The sequence below is a fragment of the Orcinus orca genome, chromosome 2 (assembly GCF_937001465.1).
Source record: "Orcinus orca chromosome 2, mOrcOrc1.1, whole genome shotgun sequence".
Lineage (NCBI taxonomy): Eukaryota > Metazoa > Chordata > Mammalia > Artiodactyla > Delphinidae > Orcinus > Orcinus orca.
This window is the reverse complement of record NC_064560.1, coordinates 86,403,329-86,424,934: the sequence shown is the minus strand read 5'-3', so window position 1 is coordinate 86,424,934 and position 21,606 is coordinate 86,403,329. Positions and strand designations below refer to the sequence as shown.

Genomic DNA, 21,606 nt, shown 5'->3' with positions numbered 1-21,606 from the left:
TGACTGGACATTATTTATTCTCTTTGTGGCTTAGTTTTCTCATTGTAAATGGGGATAATAATAATTACTACCACTAGTTTTGGAGGATTGAAAGAATTAATATAGGTAAAGCACTAGAATAATGCCTGGCACATGGTAACTGTGCAGTAAATATTAAGTATTATTATAGTACCTTTAGACTTGGTCCCATAATTACTTTAGACTTGGTCCCGTAATTACTATTTTGTCTTAGAAGTATCCTTGTATTTTGTTAGAGTTAGGACTAGTTCTTGGATCCCTTGACTTCTGTTTTGTATCAGGCTGTTTCTTGCCCTCAGTCTCCTGCTCTACCTCTTCTGTGGTGACTTTATAAACGAATAAGATGAACTAGATTTTCCAGGACAGTTTTGGTTTCAAGTGTTCACTCCTCTGGTTACTATAATTTGGTGAAATGAATGGGAAACCCCCAAAACTCTGCAAATGGCAATGAGTTAGTAAAAAATTTATTGTTATGACTTTTTAAAAAACCCACAAAATATTGACAGCCACAGTAAACTGGGTTGTTGTTGCCTTTCTCTTTGTAAAACCCACAAATGCCTCTGTATTACAAAAGCCTATATAATTGTAGCAGTGAGATAAAGCGTTAGCATATGGAGTAGAGGTGGTATTGAATATTCATGAGTATAGTTGTATCCAGTTCAGAGTTATTTAGAATGTGTTTCAAATTAGATTACTCTCCATTTTTGTATTAGGTCAGATTAACTGTAGATGATTGGAAAGGAAGTATTTAAAGAAGTTTTACAAAGGAGATACCCTGTTTAAAAAAAACTTGACAATTTATTGTGATAAAACATTTTGTAGTCAGAACACTAGTAACGTACTGCTCATGGTAGAAAAGTGTGAACCATAACAATCAAAGAAGTATTGAATTACAGTGTAAAACTGTCACCATTCAAATCTTTGGATTCACCTCCAGGTTAATATTCGCATTATATTATCATTGAGCTTATATTTTCTTCAGTATAATATGCAAAAATGGAACTGAAAAAAACTCTTGTTTCAGAAATTCAGAAGACCCATCAAGTACTGAGTGAGATGTATTACTCTTAGGACAGTCTTCTGGCCACAAATAACAAAAAATTGCTTATAAAACGTTTAGATAACTATCTAAACATGAAGGTTTATATAGTTAATAGAAGTTCTATATAGTTAATATAAAAATTCTTATATTTTTCTCATCTAGCAGAATGAAAACTGACCAATTCAGATTTTCCCTCTCTTTTGATGTGTAATATAAGTATTGCTAATATTGTTGGCATGTTAACTATTATTAACATACTTTTTCTAAGAATTAGAGAATTTTCAGGTAACTGTTCATAACATTAGTGGTATTGTTTGTAGGTTATCAGATTGTACCTAGTCTTCTTGCTGATCACATGGAAATGATAAGGTATTAATATTATTTATTTATGACACTTTAAAAAGTGATACTAAAACATTTTTACAAAGGACAGATTTGAAATCATCTGAATATAAAATTTTTGAGAATGAAGCTGATCTTAAAAAACAGTGGAGATTTGATGTTATGCAAAGTCACTCAGAATCACTAATACTGAATTCCATCTTGGCCCACCCACCCTTCAAACCTGTAGGATTCTGAAAAGGATACAAACAAACAAAACACAAGAACAAACCAAGGTACAAATAGCAAGTAGCAGTGACAAACGAGGGGTCACTTTAATACTCTTTTGTAGTCTCGCCTTCTAGTTGGGAAGATAGGCCCTTAAAAACAAAGTTAAATGCTGAGAAGAGCACATGTTGGGCAGGATAAAAGACTTTTTCAGAGAGAGTTGTCAGAGAAGGCCTCTGTAGAAGTGACAGTTGGGTTGAAACGTGAAGGAAGAGAAAAAGCTAGCCCTGTGACAGTAGAGTGGTGTGGAGCTAGTGTTCACGCAGAGGGAGAGCAAAAGCAAAGACTTCAGCACGGGAAAGAAAACTGCTTGTTCAAGAAATTGAATTATGTGGCCAGAGTTTATTGAGTTAGAAGGAGTGTGATGTAAGATTAGGCTGTAGAGAGGCAGGAACCAGATCCTGTAGCCCTTCTGAATGCTGTGGTAATGAATTTGGATTTTATATTAGCTGTAATAGGAAGCTGTTGAAAGATTAGGCAGAGAAGAAAGATGACCAAACTTGAGTTTTAAGATCACTTCACATTATTTTATACATAATTGTCAAAATGTGACTAAAAGTAAAAAAATAAGGTCCATATTTTATGCATAACAATTTCTAAAATGTGACTGGTGAACACCGAGGTCCTAGATTTTAGCAATTTGGGGGGAAATATTGTAAGCTTTTGAACTATGAGTAGTTACTGTTTATTGAGGACCAAGTAATGAGGTGGGTGCTTTTACACATGTCTTCACAGAAATTTCCTTAAAAGGAAGCTATTATTTTTCCTATTTTATAGGGGAGAAAATTTTGGATACAGAGAGAAATTAACTAGCATAGCAGAGCTAGGATTCGAAACCATGTCTGCCTGACTGCATTTTACCAAAGTTTTTCCACTATGGCTGTTTTTGTGGGGGGAGGGCAAGAGGAGGAAGGCTGAAAATTGAAGAAAAGGAAACCACTCTTACTATAATAAATGTTTATTGAATAAATTCACATATATTTCATTTTGAGGAGTGGTGGGGAAGGTAGATGCTGTAAATTAGAACAATCAAATGTTACCGATTAGGATATTATGATCTTGAAAAAGAATTTCTGATCCTGCTTTGATTAGAAGTTCACATTTGCTGTTTTTATGGTATATCTGTACCATAAAAGTTTTTCAAAACATATGTGTTTGTCACACAGTTAAAATCATCCATATAATATTAACTACTAACCACTTATCTTACTTGAAATCCCCAGGAAAGGAGTTTTGCATGCTCAGTAGTTCAGTTTAGCGGAATTAGCTGTGTGAGGAGGAATTAGCTGTGTGAGGCAGAGAGGGGAGCAATGATTGCTGTATAGCAAAACGGGGTAGAAAACATTTAACTCTAAAGTGTTGTTTGTTCTTCTTAATAGATAACATGAATGTATTTGGTTGAGCCCTTAGAATGTTGAATTATTTGAACTTTCTAATTTTTAAATGTTTTAATTATAAATTGAGAACTAGAAGCAAGAGAGCCTGAGCTATATGGAGATAGTGGACACCAAAAGCTCAGGAAGGATGAAATACAGGATTTAGAGACTGACTGGATGGGTTGGGATGATCAAAAGTAATGTTAAGGAGTAAAAGAAATATGATGTCCTTCAACATTAGTCTCTTAGCTTATAGTGAAGAGATGATTTTCCTAGGATGAATAACATTCTACAGAATGCTTATATTTGTAGGTATTTAAAAATGTTTGCTTACCCTTCTGTTCTGTATTTCTGCTACTGTCAATAACTTTGAACCTCTTTGGGCGATAAGACAGCTAGGTATCATTTTATTTCTGCTAGTATTTATATACTATGTGGTGTTTTGTTGGTTTTTTTTTTTACTCTGGGTACAGTAAAATTTAGAATAATTATTGGCCACATAATTAAAGTGTGCAGTGACTGTTATGATTTGTTGATATTTGGGGGTGGGGGGATTCCAACTGAAATGAGTTCCCTGTGGATATTTTCCTTTCACAAGATGGAATTCTGTCAAGAAGTGTGAAATATTCTATCAAAAAGTGAGGAATAGTCTATCAAGAAGTGAGAGCTATTCCATTAAGAAGTGAGAAATTTGCAGAGAACTGAGAACGTAGAAGAGATCAGATAGAATCATTAAGCCTATTTCAGAATAATTTGTACAGTGACTCTGGTTGTAGTAAACTAAAATTAAGCAAACTTAAGTGGATAGGGAATCAGGACCCTGGTGAGAAGTATAGGACAGTTTTTATACAAAGTCAGCCAGGGAGTGAGTGTCTGATAACTCTTCTACTGTGACAAAGGAAAAGTGGTTAAAGACAATGGTGATGGATCTTTTGAAAAATAAACCCTCTGTCCTCAACAAAGGATTAATCACCACCAACAACAAAAAATTTTTTATCATAGAATAAAAAGATGACAAGAAGAATGCATAAGCAATTGTTCATATTTTTAAAAGTGAATAATACAGAAATCCATGGAGTAAAAAGCCTTCTCCCTGTACACTCTCCATCAGCAGCTTAATCCTGCTACTCTCCCCAGGAGAAAACTCTGTTGACTTTTCTTCCAGACTTTTCCCTCTATATTTACATTTAATTATATGCATACACACACACACACACACACATATATATATATATATATACCTGTGTACATGTATTTTAATGTAAGTGGGGTCATCTTATACACATTTTAAAACTTGAATGTTTTTTATTCAACAAATATATGTATTTTGACAATCATTCAATCTAAGTATATGAATATACCCCAGACTTTTCATATTGTCCCCTCCTATGTACACTAAATATAAAGATGAAAATAGCTTTATTTCTGCTTAAAGAAACAATACTATTTTTAATGTAAAATATTCAGACAATACCAAAGATGAAAGAAATAGTTAAAAAGCAACTGAAATCTTACCACACTGAGATGATCCCCATTTTGGTGACTAGTTAAGCCTATCCCTTTAGGTATTCACACAAGTGTAAACATACACCCATATCTACCACATACATGTTTATAATATTTATCGGTGGATTACATACAAGCTGATTTTTATCACAAAATTGTTTTACTTGTGCTTGGGAATTTTTATCCTCCCTCCCTGTCCCCCCATCCCCCACCAGTCCCCTCTCATCTTTCCCCTCCCAGTGACAGGTCGTAACAACCTGGTGTATACTTTCCTATGTTTCTCAGTGCTCCTACAATCATATGCATATGCCTGCATTGTTCATTTTTCACAGAACTCATTTCAGATCAATTGAAACGTAGCTTACTCGTTTTTTGCTTGCTAAATATTCTAAGGCAGGAATCAGTAAACTACAGCCAATAGATCAAATCCATCCTGCTGTTTTTGTAAATAAAGTTTTATTGAAACACAGTTTCACCCATTTTTCTGTTGAGTGGTGTGACCTTTTAAATTTTTTATCTGTTATACGTGATATATTTTCTTCCAATCTGGTCTCTTTTGCTTTGTTATGGTATTTTGCCATACAAGAGTTTTTTTGTTTTGTTTTGTTTTTTAATTTAAACACAGTGAAGTAAAGCAAATCTATCTTTTCTAGCTTTAAGGTTTCCTATTTTGATTTAAAAGGTTGCCTAACTCCAGGGTATTCTCTCCCTGTATTTTCCTAAAACTTTTATGACTTAATTTTTTCATAAGTCTGGAATGTATTTTTCTATATGTATATGAGTGGTGGTGTAGTGTGGTTAAGATCACAGACTCTGGTTCTGTCATTTACTATATACCTGTGTGACCTTGGACAAGTTAATTAACATTTCTGTGCTTCAGTTTCCTTCTTTAAAATGGAAATAATAATAGTACCTATCTCATAAGGTAGTAGTGAAGATTGTGTGGTTACTATGTAAATAATGTTTAGAACAGTGCCTGATACACAGAAACACGTGTCTATTATTATATGTTGTGAGTAGATGTCCCAGTTTCCTCCTCTATGGATAACTAGTTGCCCTAGTAACATTTGTTGAGTAATTCATCCTTTTCCCAAAATGCCATCTCTACTGCATATTAAGTTTCCAAATATATATAGCTGTATTTTGGGGCTCTGTAGCTTGTTACGTGGCTCTGTTTTACCCTGTTTCAGAACATAGTGGCTTAATTACTGTAGCTTTATAAATATTGGTAACTGATGAGTGCAGTTACTTTACTTTGTTCTTCTAAATTATTTTGACTCTTCTTGGTTTTCTTTGCTCTTCTATATAATTTTTTTTAAAAGCTCATCAAAATTAACAAAAACCCTGCTTGTTAGTAAGTTTTATTGTGCAAGAGAGTGATACTAATTGCCTAGTATTGGAATGGAACCTGTGGTCTCATTAATACTTTAAGCAGTGGAAGTTTTTAGAAGTTATCTGGTTGTATAATCTAAAGATTGATACCATCCACTGTGCTAGGTGGGCACTGAGAATATGGTGAATAAAAACACTGGAGAAAGATAGATTGTAACCCTGCACTTCCCAAACTGTACCCTGAGATACCCCACAGCACCTCAGTGAACTTACAGGAATATTTCAGACTTTTTAGGGAAACATATCTGTTAGACACCATGTAAACTTCTAGGTCAAGGTAGTTCACAGTTCAACATTTAATTGTGCTGCTTTCATCTTGATGCTGCGATATCTTCGTGAAGTTGGGTTTTTGGTGGTCACTGTGATAAAAAGTAAGTATCATGCAGAAATGTGTGGAACAGGAAATGAGGATGGCAATATCCAATGGGATTTAAATATTTGAGAAGTTGTGCAAAGCCCATGGGTGCACACATCCCATAAGTAATTGTGATTACTGAAAGATGAAATTAAAATATTTTTCAATTTATGTGTATTATTTTTTCAAACGGGTACTAACTTGTTAAGACACAAGTATTTATTCATTCATTTGAACCTAACAACCAGAACTCTTAGGTATTTCTTTTAGCCTAAGGAATTCATGAAAAAAATTACTGAACAAATAAGGGTACCAGGAACCAAGAAAACTTGCGACTCTCTCTGCCTTAACAAGTTATTATAAACATTTAAAGATTAATACATTTGAAGTGCTATGTGGGTAGATTACTGTATGCCATGCCTGCTTGTAACAGGGCAAACTAATCTTGCCTGGGCTTTAGGGACAGATAGCTTTTCTGAGAAAGTGATATTTAAGCTGAGCTTGAGGGAAGACTAGTTAATTGGAGAGGGGTGCCGGTGGGAATAGCTTGTGTGAAGAGGGCAGATGTTGTATGAGACTGACAGGAGTGCAGCATGCTTTACCGGATGAAGGAAGAGCGATTCAAGGGGAGGGGCCTGGAGAGTAGGCAGAGGCCAGTCACAGAGTGATGCGGCAAGCCAGTTAAGGAGTTTATTTAGATTTTTTTTTTAATAAAAAGTAGTGGCAAGCCTTTGAGAGATTTTAAGTGAAGGAAGACTATCTTAGGTCACCCCCTGCTGAGAGAATAAAATAAAAGATGATAAATGTAAATATTTAAGCAATGCTATATTCTAAGTATACTGAATGGATGGATATTTTTTGGTAAAATTTTGAAGTGCCTTGATTTTTCAAAGGCATCTGTAAACTTTCATGAGTATAATTTTTTCTTGATTTTTTTGAACACATATACTCTTGTTCAACTTGGTTGATATGACATAGGCTTTTTAAATGAAATAAAATCAAAATCAAGATAGAACATTAAACTGTAAAATATTTATATTGGTGTAATTTTTTTGTATTTTTTTGTCAAATGGCAAAGACTTTGTCCAAATTTTTAAATTAATTTTATTTATTAATATAGTTAATGACTATTTTAAATTGTTAATTTGCATAATTTAACTGCCAATCTAATATATCTCTGAGTTTAAATTTGGGTGGTGTAATGAAGACTTAATAGTTATACAGAAAAGGTATAAAGGTAATTTTTCTTATTTAACCATTTTTTACTGCCCTGAAGTTTATATTTTGATTTATTTTACTATAGTTCCAGTAAATTAATGCAGTATAAAAATTTTTATAGTAATAAGAAGCAAATTACTGTAGGTTACTTCTGAAAAATTCCTAAAGCTCACTTTCAAGAGTTTTAGGACTTGAAGAATCAGTTTCATATTCATCAAATGGGGATTGAAACCCCTCGTGGTGTTTGGGAAAGGGTGCTTAGTCTATTTGGAATTTATTTATCGTTGTAAGTGTTGGAAAATGTTAAACCAAGTGAATATTATTTCCTTTCCTCTGCCAGTGTGTTTCATATTTATTTATAACTATTATTAGGTAATAAAGAATTAGTGTCATACTTAAATTCATAATGTAGGTAACCTATAAATAAAGGGCTGTGTAGATGTATATTTGAAAAAGTCTTGGTTTCATTTGTTCATATGAAGAAATCTGATTCCAACTCGAGTTGTTCACAAAGGAGTTGATCAGTAGTTCTCGTGAAAAAAAGAGGTAAAACTAAGTTGGAAAGCTTTCTCTGGCTGAGAATATAGGGTTTATAGCAAATGTTTTCTTTAAATTATGTTTTTTCCATGTTCAAAGAACTGGCTGAAGACTTAGAAAAATTAACCTGATCCCTCCAGTGGTCTTTACATCAAAATGAATTCTAGATGAAGATTAAATATAGAACATGAAACCACAAAAGTACTAGCACAAAACAAAGCTGAATTTTAAAAAATATTCTTGCGATAAAGAAAACCTTTTTAAATGTAACAGATTTACTTTTATGTAGTTAAAATATATTTTCTTATAACAAAAAAATCATAATATCAAAGTAGAAAAAAGAACATTTACAAAACTTGATAGCTATGTCCAAAAATTGCTTTTAGTCAATAGGATGAATAATCCACTAGAAAAATGGACAAAGGGTGTGTATAGTGAATTTATGAAAGAAGTACAGCTGGTAAACATAGAAGAGATACCGTATTAACAAAGAATCATTTCAATTTTCTACCTCCTTTACATTCTGTAGAAAATTTCACTTTGAATACCGTAATTTTAAATACTTCTAAATCCCATTGTAGGGTTTGAAATAAAACTTTTACTAGATACTCATATCATCTAACAAGGTTGGATTATCTCTGCTAGCAGGGTCTTTTTTCCTAATGTTCTTCTAAATGGGTCAAATTTTGATTTTCTAATAAAAAGTAGATTTTATTTATTAGATATTCATAGTGAAATGACTGTATTTGTGTATCATACCTAAGGGGGAACCACTTAAGAATAATTTTTGGACATGTTATATTTTCTTACAGCAGTAGTAGAGGAAAGTTTTGCTTAACTTTGTTCTTTTTCTTTATTATTTTTGCAGGATCCAGCATTCGGACATTCACTCCATTTTATTTTTTGGTGGAACCAGTGGATACCCTCTCAATTAGAGGCTCTTCTGGTATACTAAACTGTTCAGCATATTCTGAGCCTTCTCCAAAAATTGAATGGAAGAAAGATGGAACTTTTTTAAACTTAGTGTCAGACGATCGACGCCAGCTTCTCCCAGATGGATCTTTATTTATTAGCAATGTGGTGCATTCCAAACACAATAAACCTGATGAAGGTTATTATCAGTGTGTGGCCACTGTTGAGAGTCTTGGAACTATTGTCAGCAGAACAGCCAAGCTCACAGTAGCAGGTAAGTTTTGTTGAGTAATTTATTTGTATTTTCAAATTTTTTATAAAGGGTAAATCTTGATGAAAGCAGTATTGTCTTAGAGTTTTCTTTAAACTGGTTACAGCAAATACACTCATTTAACAAGTATCTATTGAGCATATACCAGGTGTATAGGATTATGCTAGGACTTGATCAGTGCTGTAGGGATTAAACTATAGCACTTTTCCACTTTCTAATGGTTTAGATGGCTTAAAGTTGCTATCAGAAGTACTGAGCCAGGTCTTTTTATCTTTTTAACTTGGAAATGGCAAAAGAAGTTGTGCAGGAAAATTGTCACTTTGATTGTGAACTTTTACCCTACCCACATAACCATTTAGCATGATTTTGTAAAACTTGTAGTATAGTCAGTCTTGGTTCTTTATGCCTTAACCAAGGAAATGACATTTAATTGGATTATTTAAAAATCTGTAGGATACCGTGCTCTGAAACGGGAGAGGCCACCGTAGTGGGGAGCCCGCTCACCGCAATGAAGAGTGGCCCACACTCACCGCAACTAGAGAGAAGGCCCACCAAAAACTAAAAATTAAAAACAAAAATCTGTAGGATATATATGTATATATATAAAGAGCAGAAGGTTGTAAAGAGAAAAATTGACTCTCTTTTAGCGCATTCGTGTTTGAAAAATGTTGGAAAGTGTAAGAACAATTAAAGATCTAGAAAGATAAGCTATGGTTCCTAAAGAGATCATACTGTTTGCAGTAGATATTATAGTCCTCAGATCAGTGTTTTTAACACTTGAGAACCAGATGAAGTAAGTTTCTGTTAAGGGTCAGATTGTACAAAAATTGTTTTATCTTTAAGTCTTATATTTATTCTCACCTTGGTGAAATGCTAACATGTGAACAAAGAATATGACTGAGACAGTAGTTTCCCATCTTGTTCCCACTCTTGGATCATGGCTCCCCACCTCCTACTCACTACAGGTTGTATTTGCTTGTTCATTCAGAGTGTGATGGCTCTTTTTCTCTTTGCAGCCAAATACTCAAAAGTTGAATTTGAGTGTGATGTACAGCCACTGTAATTATTTCATAATCACAGATTGAGGATGGAAAAATAAAAGGAGAAAAGAATCAGGCCTTTTGACAGTTTGCCTTTTCTCTTTTTTCTTTCTTCTCTTTCTTTCAAAAATCTTTTTGCCATACTTTCTCCAAAATGTTGATAAATAAGTTAGCATTATGACTGACTGCCCCTATAATGTCACTTAGGTCAGCCTTTGTTTATCATTCACATTTTAAGCTGGGCTTTTAATCTTAACTCCTTCCTCTCAGCTGTCCCCCACGTCCAATCACCAAATCCAGTGAATTCTGCTTCCTAATTCCTCTGTACTTGATCCACATGCTCCTTCCTGAGGCTACTCCTGGTCATCCCTCATCACAACCTTGTAACTGTCTGCCACCTCATTTTTTCCCTCCTCCAACCCAGTCTCCACTCTGTGGTCAGAGCACTCTTTCTCACCCTTCAGTGGCTCTCCAGTAAACAACATCAAGTTAATGTCTAAACTCTTTAACAGGCCTGTTGAGTCCTTTCGTGAGCTGACCTCCACTTCTCCAGCTTCATTCCTAACACTCCGTTCTGCTTCTGTCCCTGCCTCCTACCACCATCACCACCCTCACCTCATTTTAGGCTCTGGCAGTACTGAATGTTTTCACTTCCTTTCATCCTCTGCCTCTGGCCTTTGTTCACGGCTTCCTCACTGCCTATTAATCGTGTCCTCCATCTTTTCTTCTCTTTCTTCTCCTCTGCTAGGTTTGTTCATCATTCCTTTTAGCTTTCATATCCTTTAGGAAACATTTTTGACCTAATATCTAAGTAAATAGGCAATTTTAATACAAAACCCAAGTTCTTTTGCTGCAAACAACATTCTGTAGGAGATTTGTTTAACCTGCTCTTGGCCTGGGTATCAGGAGGAAATAATATCTAAGCTAAGACATGAGTAGAAGTTCTTCTTAATAGTTGCATAGTATCCATTGTATTTGTATATATTGTGATTTATCTAAAAATTCCCTTTTTGATGAATAGTTAATGGATAAAAATTGTTTGATCTTATAGACAGCAGTATAGTGAACAAACTTTTGCAAATCTTTATTTCTGTAGAATAGAATAGGACTGGAGATGGGGGGAATGAGGACATGAAGAGGGTGGGAAAGGGGTGGGTACAAGGAACGGGAATGACTGCAAGTGAATACAAAGTTTCTTTGGGGGATGGTGAAAATGTTCTAAAATTAGATGATAGTGATGGTTGCACAACTCTGCATATACTAAAGACCATTGAATTGTGCACTTTAAATGGTAGCCTTTATCATATAAATTGTACCTCAGTAAAACTATTTTTTAAAAAATGCTGCCAAAAAAAAATACGCTCCTGCTAAATTGCCATTCTGAAAAACTATTGGTTAGAGTTCTTTGTTTGCAAGCAATAGAAACTGACTCTGGCTAAGTCAAACAAGAAGGGGAATTTTTGAAAGCACACTAAGTAGATAGCTCATAGAATTAAATGTGACAGGTCGTCTTCTCTGGGCTGTCTCATATCTCCACAGCAGAAATTTTTCTTTTACTGCCTGGGCAGTCCCCTGGCTGTGGGTGTTTTGTGCCCAAAGGTGGGGTAACTGGGTAGTCTAAATACACACACTGTTAATCCCTTCTTGTCAATCCCATGCCTCACTCCCACTCTCTCTCTTTTCTCCTGCAATTCTCCAAAGACAGCAGGACAAACTGGCCTCCTACTCGTGAGCAAAAGAAGCTGCAGCATTTTCTGCCTCGATATGTCAGTTACTAGTTCCTCCATCTGCTTTCCCTATCCAGAAACTTTTTGAAATCTCTTGTCTGCCAACTTCCCATATGTTGTTGTGGGTTTATATTTTAAAAAATTACTCATTTTCATGAGAGCACAGGAGGGAGAATATTTTGACTTTTTAAAAATAGAACTAGTTCTTGGTTTTATTTGATTCCTTTTTTCCCCTACTTTATTAGTTTCTGTTTATCTTTGTTAATTCTTCTAATTTTCCAATTTCTGAAAAGTAGATATTTGGTTAATTTTATCTTTATTTCTTTCCTTCAAAAATCCCCTTGAAATAAAAAATAAGAAAAAATTTGTAGCAGAGCTAGACAACCTGTGTGTCATTTCCATATAGACTAATTGACTATCATAGAACTAGAAAACCTGGAATTATGTTTCTCATTATTTAATGTTTGCTAGTCTTTGAAGAAACATTTTGTTGTGTTCTGAGCATATCAGAGTCACTTAAAATTTTTTTTATTTTTATACAATTTTTAAAGGTTACTTGCCATTTACAGTTATTATAAAATTATTGGCTATATTCTTCATGTTGTGCAATACATCATTGAGCCTGTCTTATACCCAATAGTTTGTACCTTCAACTCCCCCTCCCATGTGTCCCCACCCCACTTTCCCCCACGTTAACCACTAGTTTTTTCTGTATATCTGCTCTTTTTTTTTTAAGAAAAAAAGATAATTTAGATTTTATTATAAGAAGAGGTTCTGCTCATCTAAGGCACCTTTAGAAATGAATAGTCAGCCCACAGATTGGGGAGAATATTCACAGTATATGCTTAAAAAAGAACTCATGGCTGCAATATATTTTTAATAACTACTACAAACCAACAATAAAAAGAAAAACACCACTTTTTTTTTTTGTTTTATGCGGTACACGGGCCTCTCACTGTTGTGGCCTCTCCTGTTGCGGATCACAGGCTCCGGACGCGCAGGCTCAGTGGCCATGGCTCACAGGCCCAGCCGCTCCGCAGCATGTGGGATCTTCCCGGACCGGGGTCACGAACCCGTGTCCCCTGCATCGGCAGGTGGACTCTCAACCACTGCACCACCAGGGAAGCCCCAACCCTATTTTTTAATGGGCAAAAGACTTGAACAGACATTTAATAAGTGAAAATGTAGGTGATATCATATGTAAAGATGCTCAAAATCATTAATCATTAGGAAAATACAAATTAAAACCACAATGGGGTACCATTTCACACCTGTTAGAGTGGCTAAAAGTCAAAAAGTACGCCAGTACCAAATGAGGATGTGGAGCAGTGGATCCTTGTATATCTGCTCTTAACCATTACGTTCTGTGGCGTCTACAAAGTATTTATGACTACATTTTTTTGGTTAATATTCTATTTTGAAATAATTTTAAATTTGTGGAATTGTCATAAGAATGAAACCAAGAAATCTCATATATTCTTCAATCAGATTACCCGATTGTTAACATTTTACCACATCTGCTTATCATCTAATATGCACATACCCACATAAAATTTTTTCTTAACCATTAAGAGTAAGTTGCAGATGTTACCCCAACCTAAATACTTCTGTGTGTATTTCCTAAAAACAAGGACCTCTTCCTAAGTAAACATCCATCAATATTAGGAAATTAACCTTAATAAAATTCTGTCATTTAATCCATAGATACAATTCATATTTCATTGGTTGTCTCAATAATGTTCTAAGTAGCAGAAAAAACAAAAGCAGAAACTATGCCCCATCATCCCCCTTCCTTTCTGGTCCAGGGTTACAAGTTTTACTTAGTAGTTCTCTCCTTAGATTCTTACGATCTCAAACCATTCTTCAGTTTATCCTTGTCTCATTTCAGATTTTCTAATTTTCCTCCATGAATAGATTTAGATTTTGCATTTTGGGGAGAAATATCACAGAAGTGATGCTGTATTATTAGTGCATCATATCAGGAAGCATGTGGTGTTTTGTTCCATTACTGGTGATGTTAACTTTTATTACTTGGTTAAGATTGTCTGTACTATGTTTCTTTACTCTAAAGTTAATAAATATTTGTACTTTTATTAATTAGTAATAAGTATTTTGGGAAGAAGTAATTTGATACTCTGTAAATATCCTATTCTTCATCCAACTTTCACTTACTAGTTTTAGCATCCATTCTTGATTCTTCCTGCATTAATGTTCATTATCCCAGATCTAGCCAGAGGAAACTCCTTTTGATCTGACTTCTGTGTCCTTTTGATATGTCCCTGTTATCCTTTAGATACTTCCTTACTTTCTCTCACAAGATTTTCCAGACTCATATTGTTCTTTCCCTACTCCAGTCCTAGGATCAGCCATTTATCCAAGCTGCATTAGTGGAGAATAGTATTTAGAAACCATGATTAGGTCACCGTATGTACACATTGCTACTGAAGTGACATTGATTCTGGGCTCTCTGGCCAGAGTTAGTATGCGTGTGTGTGTATCTGTAATAACTGTATATGAAACGTATATATATTTTACGCATATACATTTATATCCAGATATACATCTATCTATATACATCTGTAGTTTTATAAAACTGTTTATACTGGTACCTCTGTTCTAGTTCAATACCATGGGATTTATTCTACCCTTCTGCTTTTAATATTTGTACCTTGCTTCTTCAACTGTGAGGAATCTGACTCCAGTTATTCCTAGTACATTTATTTACTTGATCTGTATCCCTGTATGTAGCCAATATCCTGACCCATGGACCTTCTTGACCCTGGTTCCACTACACATGTGGCCACACTGGCTGACTTGCTCCTGGTTCCTATGACTACATTTTAAAGTAATATTTAACTACTTTTTATTTTCTCATTTTCTTTATTGTCTAGGTCTTCCAAGATTTTCCAGCCAACCAGAACCTTCTTCGGTTTATGTTGGGAACAGTGCAATTCTGAATTGTGAAGTTAATGCAGATTTGGTCCCATTTGTGAGGTGGGAACAGAACAGACAGCCTCTTCTTCTGGATGATAGACTTACCAAACTTCCAAGTGGAACACTAGTTATCAGCAACGCAACTGAAGGAGATGGGGGACTCTATCGCTGCATAGTTGAAAGTGGTGGGCCACCAAAGTATAGTGATGAAGTTGAATTAAAAGTTCTTCCAGGTATTAGTTTATTATCAGCACTGTTGGTTTTATGTTTATTAATGGATAAAAATTGTTCTGTTAGAATTTTTTTTAATAAACAGTGTTACAGGTGTGGGTTGAGATATTAATGTCAGCATAAAGAGTTTCAGTTTCTTACAGGGAGACAAAAGAAGAAAACATACCAGACAGATTTTTAGCAAATGTGTTGGTCAGTAAAAATTTACCAAGCAGTAAAGTATGTTCAGTATCTGTGGCGTTCTTCATGGCCAAAGAAACATTAGCTCTGTGTCTTTTGTCAAACCTCTATCTTCTGCTCTCTCCCCCAATAGCATACTTTTTATAGTTCTCTTACCTCCCTGTAATAAGGTTGTTTTTATAGTTCTCTTACCTCCCTGTAATAGGGTTGTTTTTGTAGTCAAGTCTTTTTACTTATAAGAATCAGAGACTCACTCAGGCTGGTTCATATAAGGGATGGGCAGAGTAGTAACTGTTAGTACAGCATCTCTAGAGACACTGGTGAGCAAGAGTTCTTGGATCTTTGTGATGCTCCCCCATTTTAATGAACACTCCTCTTTCTGTGTTTCCTTCTCTTTGTGGGTTCTCATTCTTTCTTCCCTTACTGGCTTTCCTCATAATCTGTTTTGTGCATCTTTTCTCAGCTCTGTAACTTCTGCTTTCTTGTGATGTCCTCTCACTTGTGGCTCATCATAGTCCCTCTACCCTCTTGGTGTTTCATGACCTTTCAGCTTCTGTTCCCACTGCTACATGCCTGATTCTTTCCATATTTCTCATTTCAAATCTGAGTTGGACCATCCCTACATTGTTTGGACAGTTTTTATATATAACCATTTTGTAGGCATGTTTTTAGCCTATGGATTGGCTTGCAAAGGGAGGCCAATGTTATCCAATGTTATGAGCAGCCACTCTTGAGAGTATTCCTAATGGGCCTTGAACTGATTTTTTAAAATGCAGTTTCTTCCTTTGTCATCGTCGTTCTTGCTCTTATCATTCCTATCCCAGTGTATTCTCAGCTCAGCAGCCACAGTTATCTTTTAAGATGTTTATTAGATCATGTCACATCTTTGCATAAAACCTCCTAATGGTTTCCCATCTCAGAGCAAATGTTAAAAGTCCTTGGCCTGTAAGGTTTTGTATAACCTTAATGCCACCTCCCTCCCCCATCTCTCTTCTTACATCTCATACCCTTCTCTCCCACACTCTGTGATTGTTGCCACCTTATGTTTTTAGAACACTCCAAACATGCTCTTGCTTTAGGGTCTTTCTACTTGCCGTTTTCTCTGCCTGGACTCCTCTTGCCTCAGATATCTCTGCCTGACTCACTGTCTTACCTCTCTGCTCAAATATCACTTTATCAGTGAAGCTTTCTTGGACCACTGTTTAAAACAACAGTCTTCCATTTGTGCCCCAGCGCTTTCTCCTTCCCCCTTCATTTTGCTTGAGAACATACACCAGCTGACATACCATGTCTTCTATTTGTTGTCTCTCTCCCCTTATTAGTATGTAAGCTCAACTAGGGCAGGGAATTTTGTCTGCTGCCAAGAATGGTAACTGGCACATAGAAGCCAATAAATATTTGTTCAGATTTGTTTGTTTTGATCAAAATTTGATTAATTCTAGGTAAATAGTTCAAGGTGAAAGAGAACTATTGCTATATAGCGATGTCTTCCTGCCTACTTCCTGACTTGCTTTTATGTGACAGAGGGCATATTTGATAGCAGACAGAGGTCATACTTTTTTCTCTAAATCTGTGGTAGCAGTCAAGCAAATCCTAAAACCAGATTCAAGTAAATAAGATTCTTGGTGTCAAAAGGATGAGCCACCATGAAATATCTGAAACAAAAAGTACAGAATGTTTTGTTTACTTAACGGAGAGCTATGCTTGTAAAGCATAGTCGTCTTGAATAATGCAAACTGCTAATCTCCTATAAAATTTTTGGGAAGACATTGTTCTTGGTGTGTTGGTTAGGAGGCTGGGTTGGGTTGATGTCAGTAATAGAAGCATGTTTTGTGGTTGGTTACAGAGATGAGAGCAGTGTCAGCCTTAGAAGCAAGGGATTCCACCACTGAATGGCTGACTTTTAAAGGCATTGGTTAAACTCATTGGTTGGCTTTCAAAGGCATGTTCACTGAAGCGAGTTGTACTGAACTATTAGACAGTGTTTACTTGTTACCATAGCTACAGAACTGTCATCGATTGGTTACATAAGTTTAAGGCCAGCTCTGGTGGTTGTTACCATGGCTATAGAACATCTTTTTCTAAGAGTATGGGGATAAGAGTCACATCTCTTTGCCTGAGAACAGTCTTTTTTTCTCAAAACTTAACATTAGAAATAGCACCCCCATCTAGTAGAGAACCCTATCTTCTACCCCACGAGTATGGCCTTTTCATATGCTCATAAGAGGGCAGCTGTATGAAGTGAATACACGTATAGTGGTAGCCTGTTAGTTGCACCATTATAAAATCAAAGGTTTGACAGTCTAAGTGAGAAAGTCAAAGCGATGAAGATCAAAGATTTTCAGAAGTAACACACAGGTGTAGGGAAGGAAAAGAAACCACTTATGGTATCCCTGTGAGTGGGGAGGATACTGCTAAGGGTCCTGAGCTTGATCAGTCTTTTTTCTATTTGTACCACTCATGAAGCATTTACTTTATGTTACCTTTTAAAATGAAGGGGATTCATGTCAGATCTCACTCAGATGACCAGTAAGCACATTGAAAGCAGGAGCTATAACTTATACATCTTTAAGGCCCCCAGAGAGCCTAGCACAAAGTTTTGCACATGGAAATTATTAAGAAATGTTTGCTAATTTAAATGGAATTTTCTTGTCACTTTTGCTTAAACTATTTTGTTGTATAAAGCCACACAGACTGAATAGGAATTTGCCATTCTTTATCATTAAAGTGGTAAAGTGCTTTCTTAATTATTGTCTTTTGTTTAATTTTTTTTTTTTAGATCCTGAGGTTACATCAAACTTGGTATTTTTGAAACAACCTTCTTCCTTAGTCAGAGTCATTGGTCAGAGTGCAGTGTTACCATGTGTTGCTTCAGGACTTCCTACTCCAACCATTAGATGGATGAAAAATGAGGAAGCGCTTGACACAGAAAGGTAAAAATGTCTGCCTAAAAGCCTTTTCAGCCTTAGTGTGAGACTTGGTCTGATCTTATTTGGGACTCTTGATTAATTTTAAAACGATTATATCTTTCATTTTTATTTAACTATATCATGATGCTCATTTATCATTCTTGAAATATGTTTATATTGCTGTATATAATTAGGATGTTTAAAGAAAAAAATGCTTTTAAGATATTAAGGGATAATTATTCCATTGTTTTTTTCTGAGCTGCAGTACACTTAAATTCAGGCCTTAGGACCTCCTTCCCTAAATTGTTGCAAGAGTTTCTGATCCTGACTACCTGAGACGTCTCACTTACTCTCATATGCATTTTGTCGATAGTAGTTTTTTTCTTTACTTAAACAATAAAAGAAAATGTATTCCTCATTCTTTTGTTTTTGCCTTTTAAAATCATACCAGCTTCCTTGTATGATCACAAAATTTTCATCTTACACACCAGCCTTTTCTGTTGACATCAGCCACCTGTCATCTCTCCCAACCCCCCTCATTACTTCCTTAGGTAATGGATACTTTTCTCAGTTGTATTTTGGTAAGAGAACTGAGGTGGTGGTGGTGGTGGTAGTTAGGTATGTTTTGTTTACAAAACAAAGTCGTTTTGTGCATTGTAGGATGTTTAGTAACATCCCGGGCCTTTGCCCATGAGATGCAGTAGCACTCCCAAGCTGTGACAACCAAAAATGTTTCTAGATATTGCCAGATGTCTCTTGGGGAACAAAATTGTCCCCAGTTGAGAACCAATGTCCTAGAGCAGTGCTTTCCAATAGAAGTGTGATGTAAGCCACATACATATATAATATTAAAATTTCTAGTATACACGCACTATTAAATATACTAATTTATGCAGTGTACAGGTGAAAGGGAAATTTAGTTCTACCAAAACAGTGAAGTTTGTGTTTAATGCTGCTTCAACTTTTACATTTAAATAAAAATTAAATAAAATTAAAATTCTGTTCCTGAGTCAGTCTGGCCACATTTCAAGTGTCAGTAGCCACATGTGGCTAGTGGCTATTGATTTGGACAGAGCAAGTATAGAGCTTCGCAGTTGAGTAATTCAAAGTAAGCAGATAATCTTAATTTGTGTCGTTCAGTAAACAAGACATGGAAGGGGATATCTGACTAGTCAGCTTAGTGATCAACCTTTACTGATCAGTGGGGATGCCAGAATACAATCAGATTGTTCCTCACTTGTTCCATTAGCAAAACTGAGAGTATCATCTTCAGTATCATCTGATTTCTTGCTGAACACCTATGCAGTCACCAACTTCTGCCTGTATTTTACTTCCTTTTTTCCACACTCTTTTTCCCAGCTAAATATTATGCAAAGAATTTCTAAGACTTCAAGGGAATTATTTTAAACTTACGCTACCTGAAACATAAGGAACCTTAAAATAGGGGATACAAATTTCAAGCTCTTAGAGTAGAAATTTTAATTGGCTGCATGTTAGAACAAAGTATCAGGAATGGGAAAGCTGAGCTAGGTTATTTTTAAAACTTTTATATTTCATAATCATAGAAGTACATTCTGAAGATAAATAATGATATAAGAGTTTGATTTCTTAAGTAAGAAATAAAAGTGAGAATTTCTGTGATTCTCATTTGTTTATACAGTAATTATTCAACAAATATTTATTGAATGCTGATTACGTTAGGCCCTATTCTAGCAGGGAATAGAGTAGTGAACCAAATAGAGGTTTTTTGCTCTCACGAAGCTTGTATTCCAGTGCTGAAGAGTGAGGCAATAATCATATGAACGTATGAAATTTTAGTTTATGATAAGTGCTATGAAGAAAATTAAGGCAAATTTAGTAATTTCCTAGTAATATTACTCTGAATTTTAAGGATAAATAGGAGACATAAGATTGAGTAGACTGTTTCCAACCTTGAGTTCTGTAGGCTTCTGAATACTTGCGTTATATGGTAGAAAAGTCTGAGAAGCATTGCTTTGATATATCACTGTCTCAGGAAGCTTCAGAAGAATATAAGAGCAGGATACTGTTGGTGTTGTTCACATTGATGTTTCCAGACCCTGGCACAGTGCTTGGCATATAATTGGGTAAGGATAGTGGTGACCAGTATATTTTGGTTGAGTATCTGAATGTAGTATAGGAAAATGTAAGTAGATGAATGGAACACAAGAGTGCTTCAGGTTAGATGCAGGTAATTACTCAAAATATCTGTTTCTCCCAGGGCCTTATGAGATATATAGATGGACCTTAGTTAATAAATTGTTTAGACTTCAAATTAGAAAGAAATTTAGAAATTGAAAGGAAAAAGTGGCTAGAAATCCAGGTAGTAACTGGGCTGGGTCTAGTAAAAAAACTTAAATTATTGGACATCCTTCTCTATCGTTAATTTTAAGACCTCTTTGAAAATGAATATTTTAAAACATTTCCATGGCTTTTATAAATGTCTTAAGAATTGATATATTTACTTAATCTTTTGATCAGATTTGTTCCGATCCAAACCAAACATAGGTATTGAAGTGGAGGTGGTGGTGGAAATGTATCCCATTCACTGAGTAGTTTTATTTGAAAGGGGGAGAATTTAGAAAATACAGATGCCAAAGTACAAGGTGACTGACAGCAAAATGTAATTTAGTAATTAAATAATGTTATGTTTTAGTGGAATGATAGATTAGAACCCAGCTGCAAAAGAACAGGTTATAGTTATAAAGATGCTTAATGTTATTACAGTTGACAATAGTAGAAAAATTAGAGTATTTAAAAAACAAGTAGAGGACTTCCATTTCTGGGAAGATTGAATAGTATTTTTCTGTATTCTTCCTGCTAATTACAACTAAAAACTCTAGCCATTATATGTAAAACAAACATAAGAAGACTCTGAAAGATGGAGAGAGGAAGATTGACTGGCTAGGGGCTTTTAGACCGAAGGAACACCATGATGGTGTGTTCCCTGGTTTTTGTTTTTGCCTCGTATGTCCCAGCTTGAGCTGAAGAAGCTGATAACTTGGAAACACCACTAGGCATAAAAAGAAAAGCTCTACCAAAAGTGTGCTCTCTCTAGCCAAAAGACCAGGAAAGAGGCAGCCTGGCAAGATAAAAACTGTTAGACTATAACCGCTCCTACTCCAGCCATACACCACATAAGAAACTGTGGCCCCATCCTCTCCCATGCCAGCAAAGGCCAAGTGGGAGGCCTAGACTTCCATCCTTACCAGGTTGTAATGAGGTCTCCCATCCTCCCTGCTATATGGTGTCAGAGGCTAAGTAGAGAGCCAAGATTTTCATCCCAACTGGGAAGTATTGAGGCCCCCACCCCTGCTGTATCAGTGGAGAC

At 35.5% G+C, this 21,606-nt stretch overlaps 1 protein-coding gene across 14 annotated transcripts in view; it reads left to right on the top strand.

The window, feature by feature from the left end:
• Nucleotides 1–21,606, top strand: part of NEO1 (neogenin 1) — a 251,566-nt gene that overhangs the window by 62,193 nt on the left and 167,767 nt on the right. For all 14 annotated transcript variants that reach the window (XM_004276278.3, XM_033440041.2, XM_033440030.2 and 11 more), the window contains 3 exons: nt 8,922–9,239; nt 14,895–15,170; nt 18,128–18,281. In XM_004276278.3, coding sequence (XP_004276326.1) covers nt 8,922–9,239; nt 14,895–15,170; nt 18,128–18,281 — 748 coding nt within the window. The remainder of the gene's footprint in view (nt 1–8,921; nt 9,240–14,894; nt 15,171–18,127; nt 18,282–21,606) is intronic.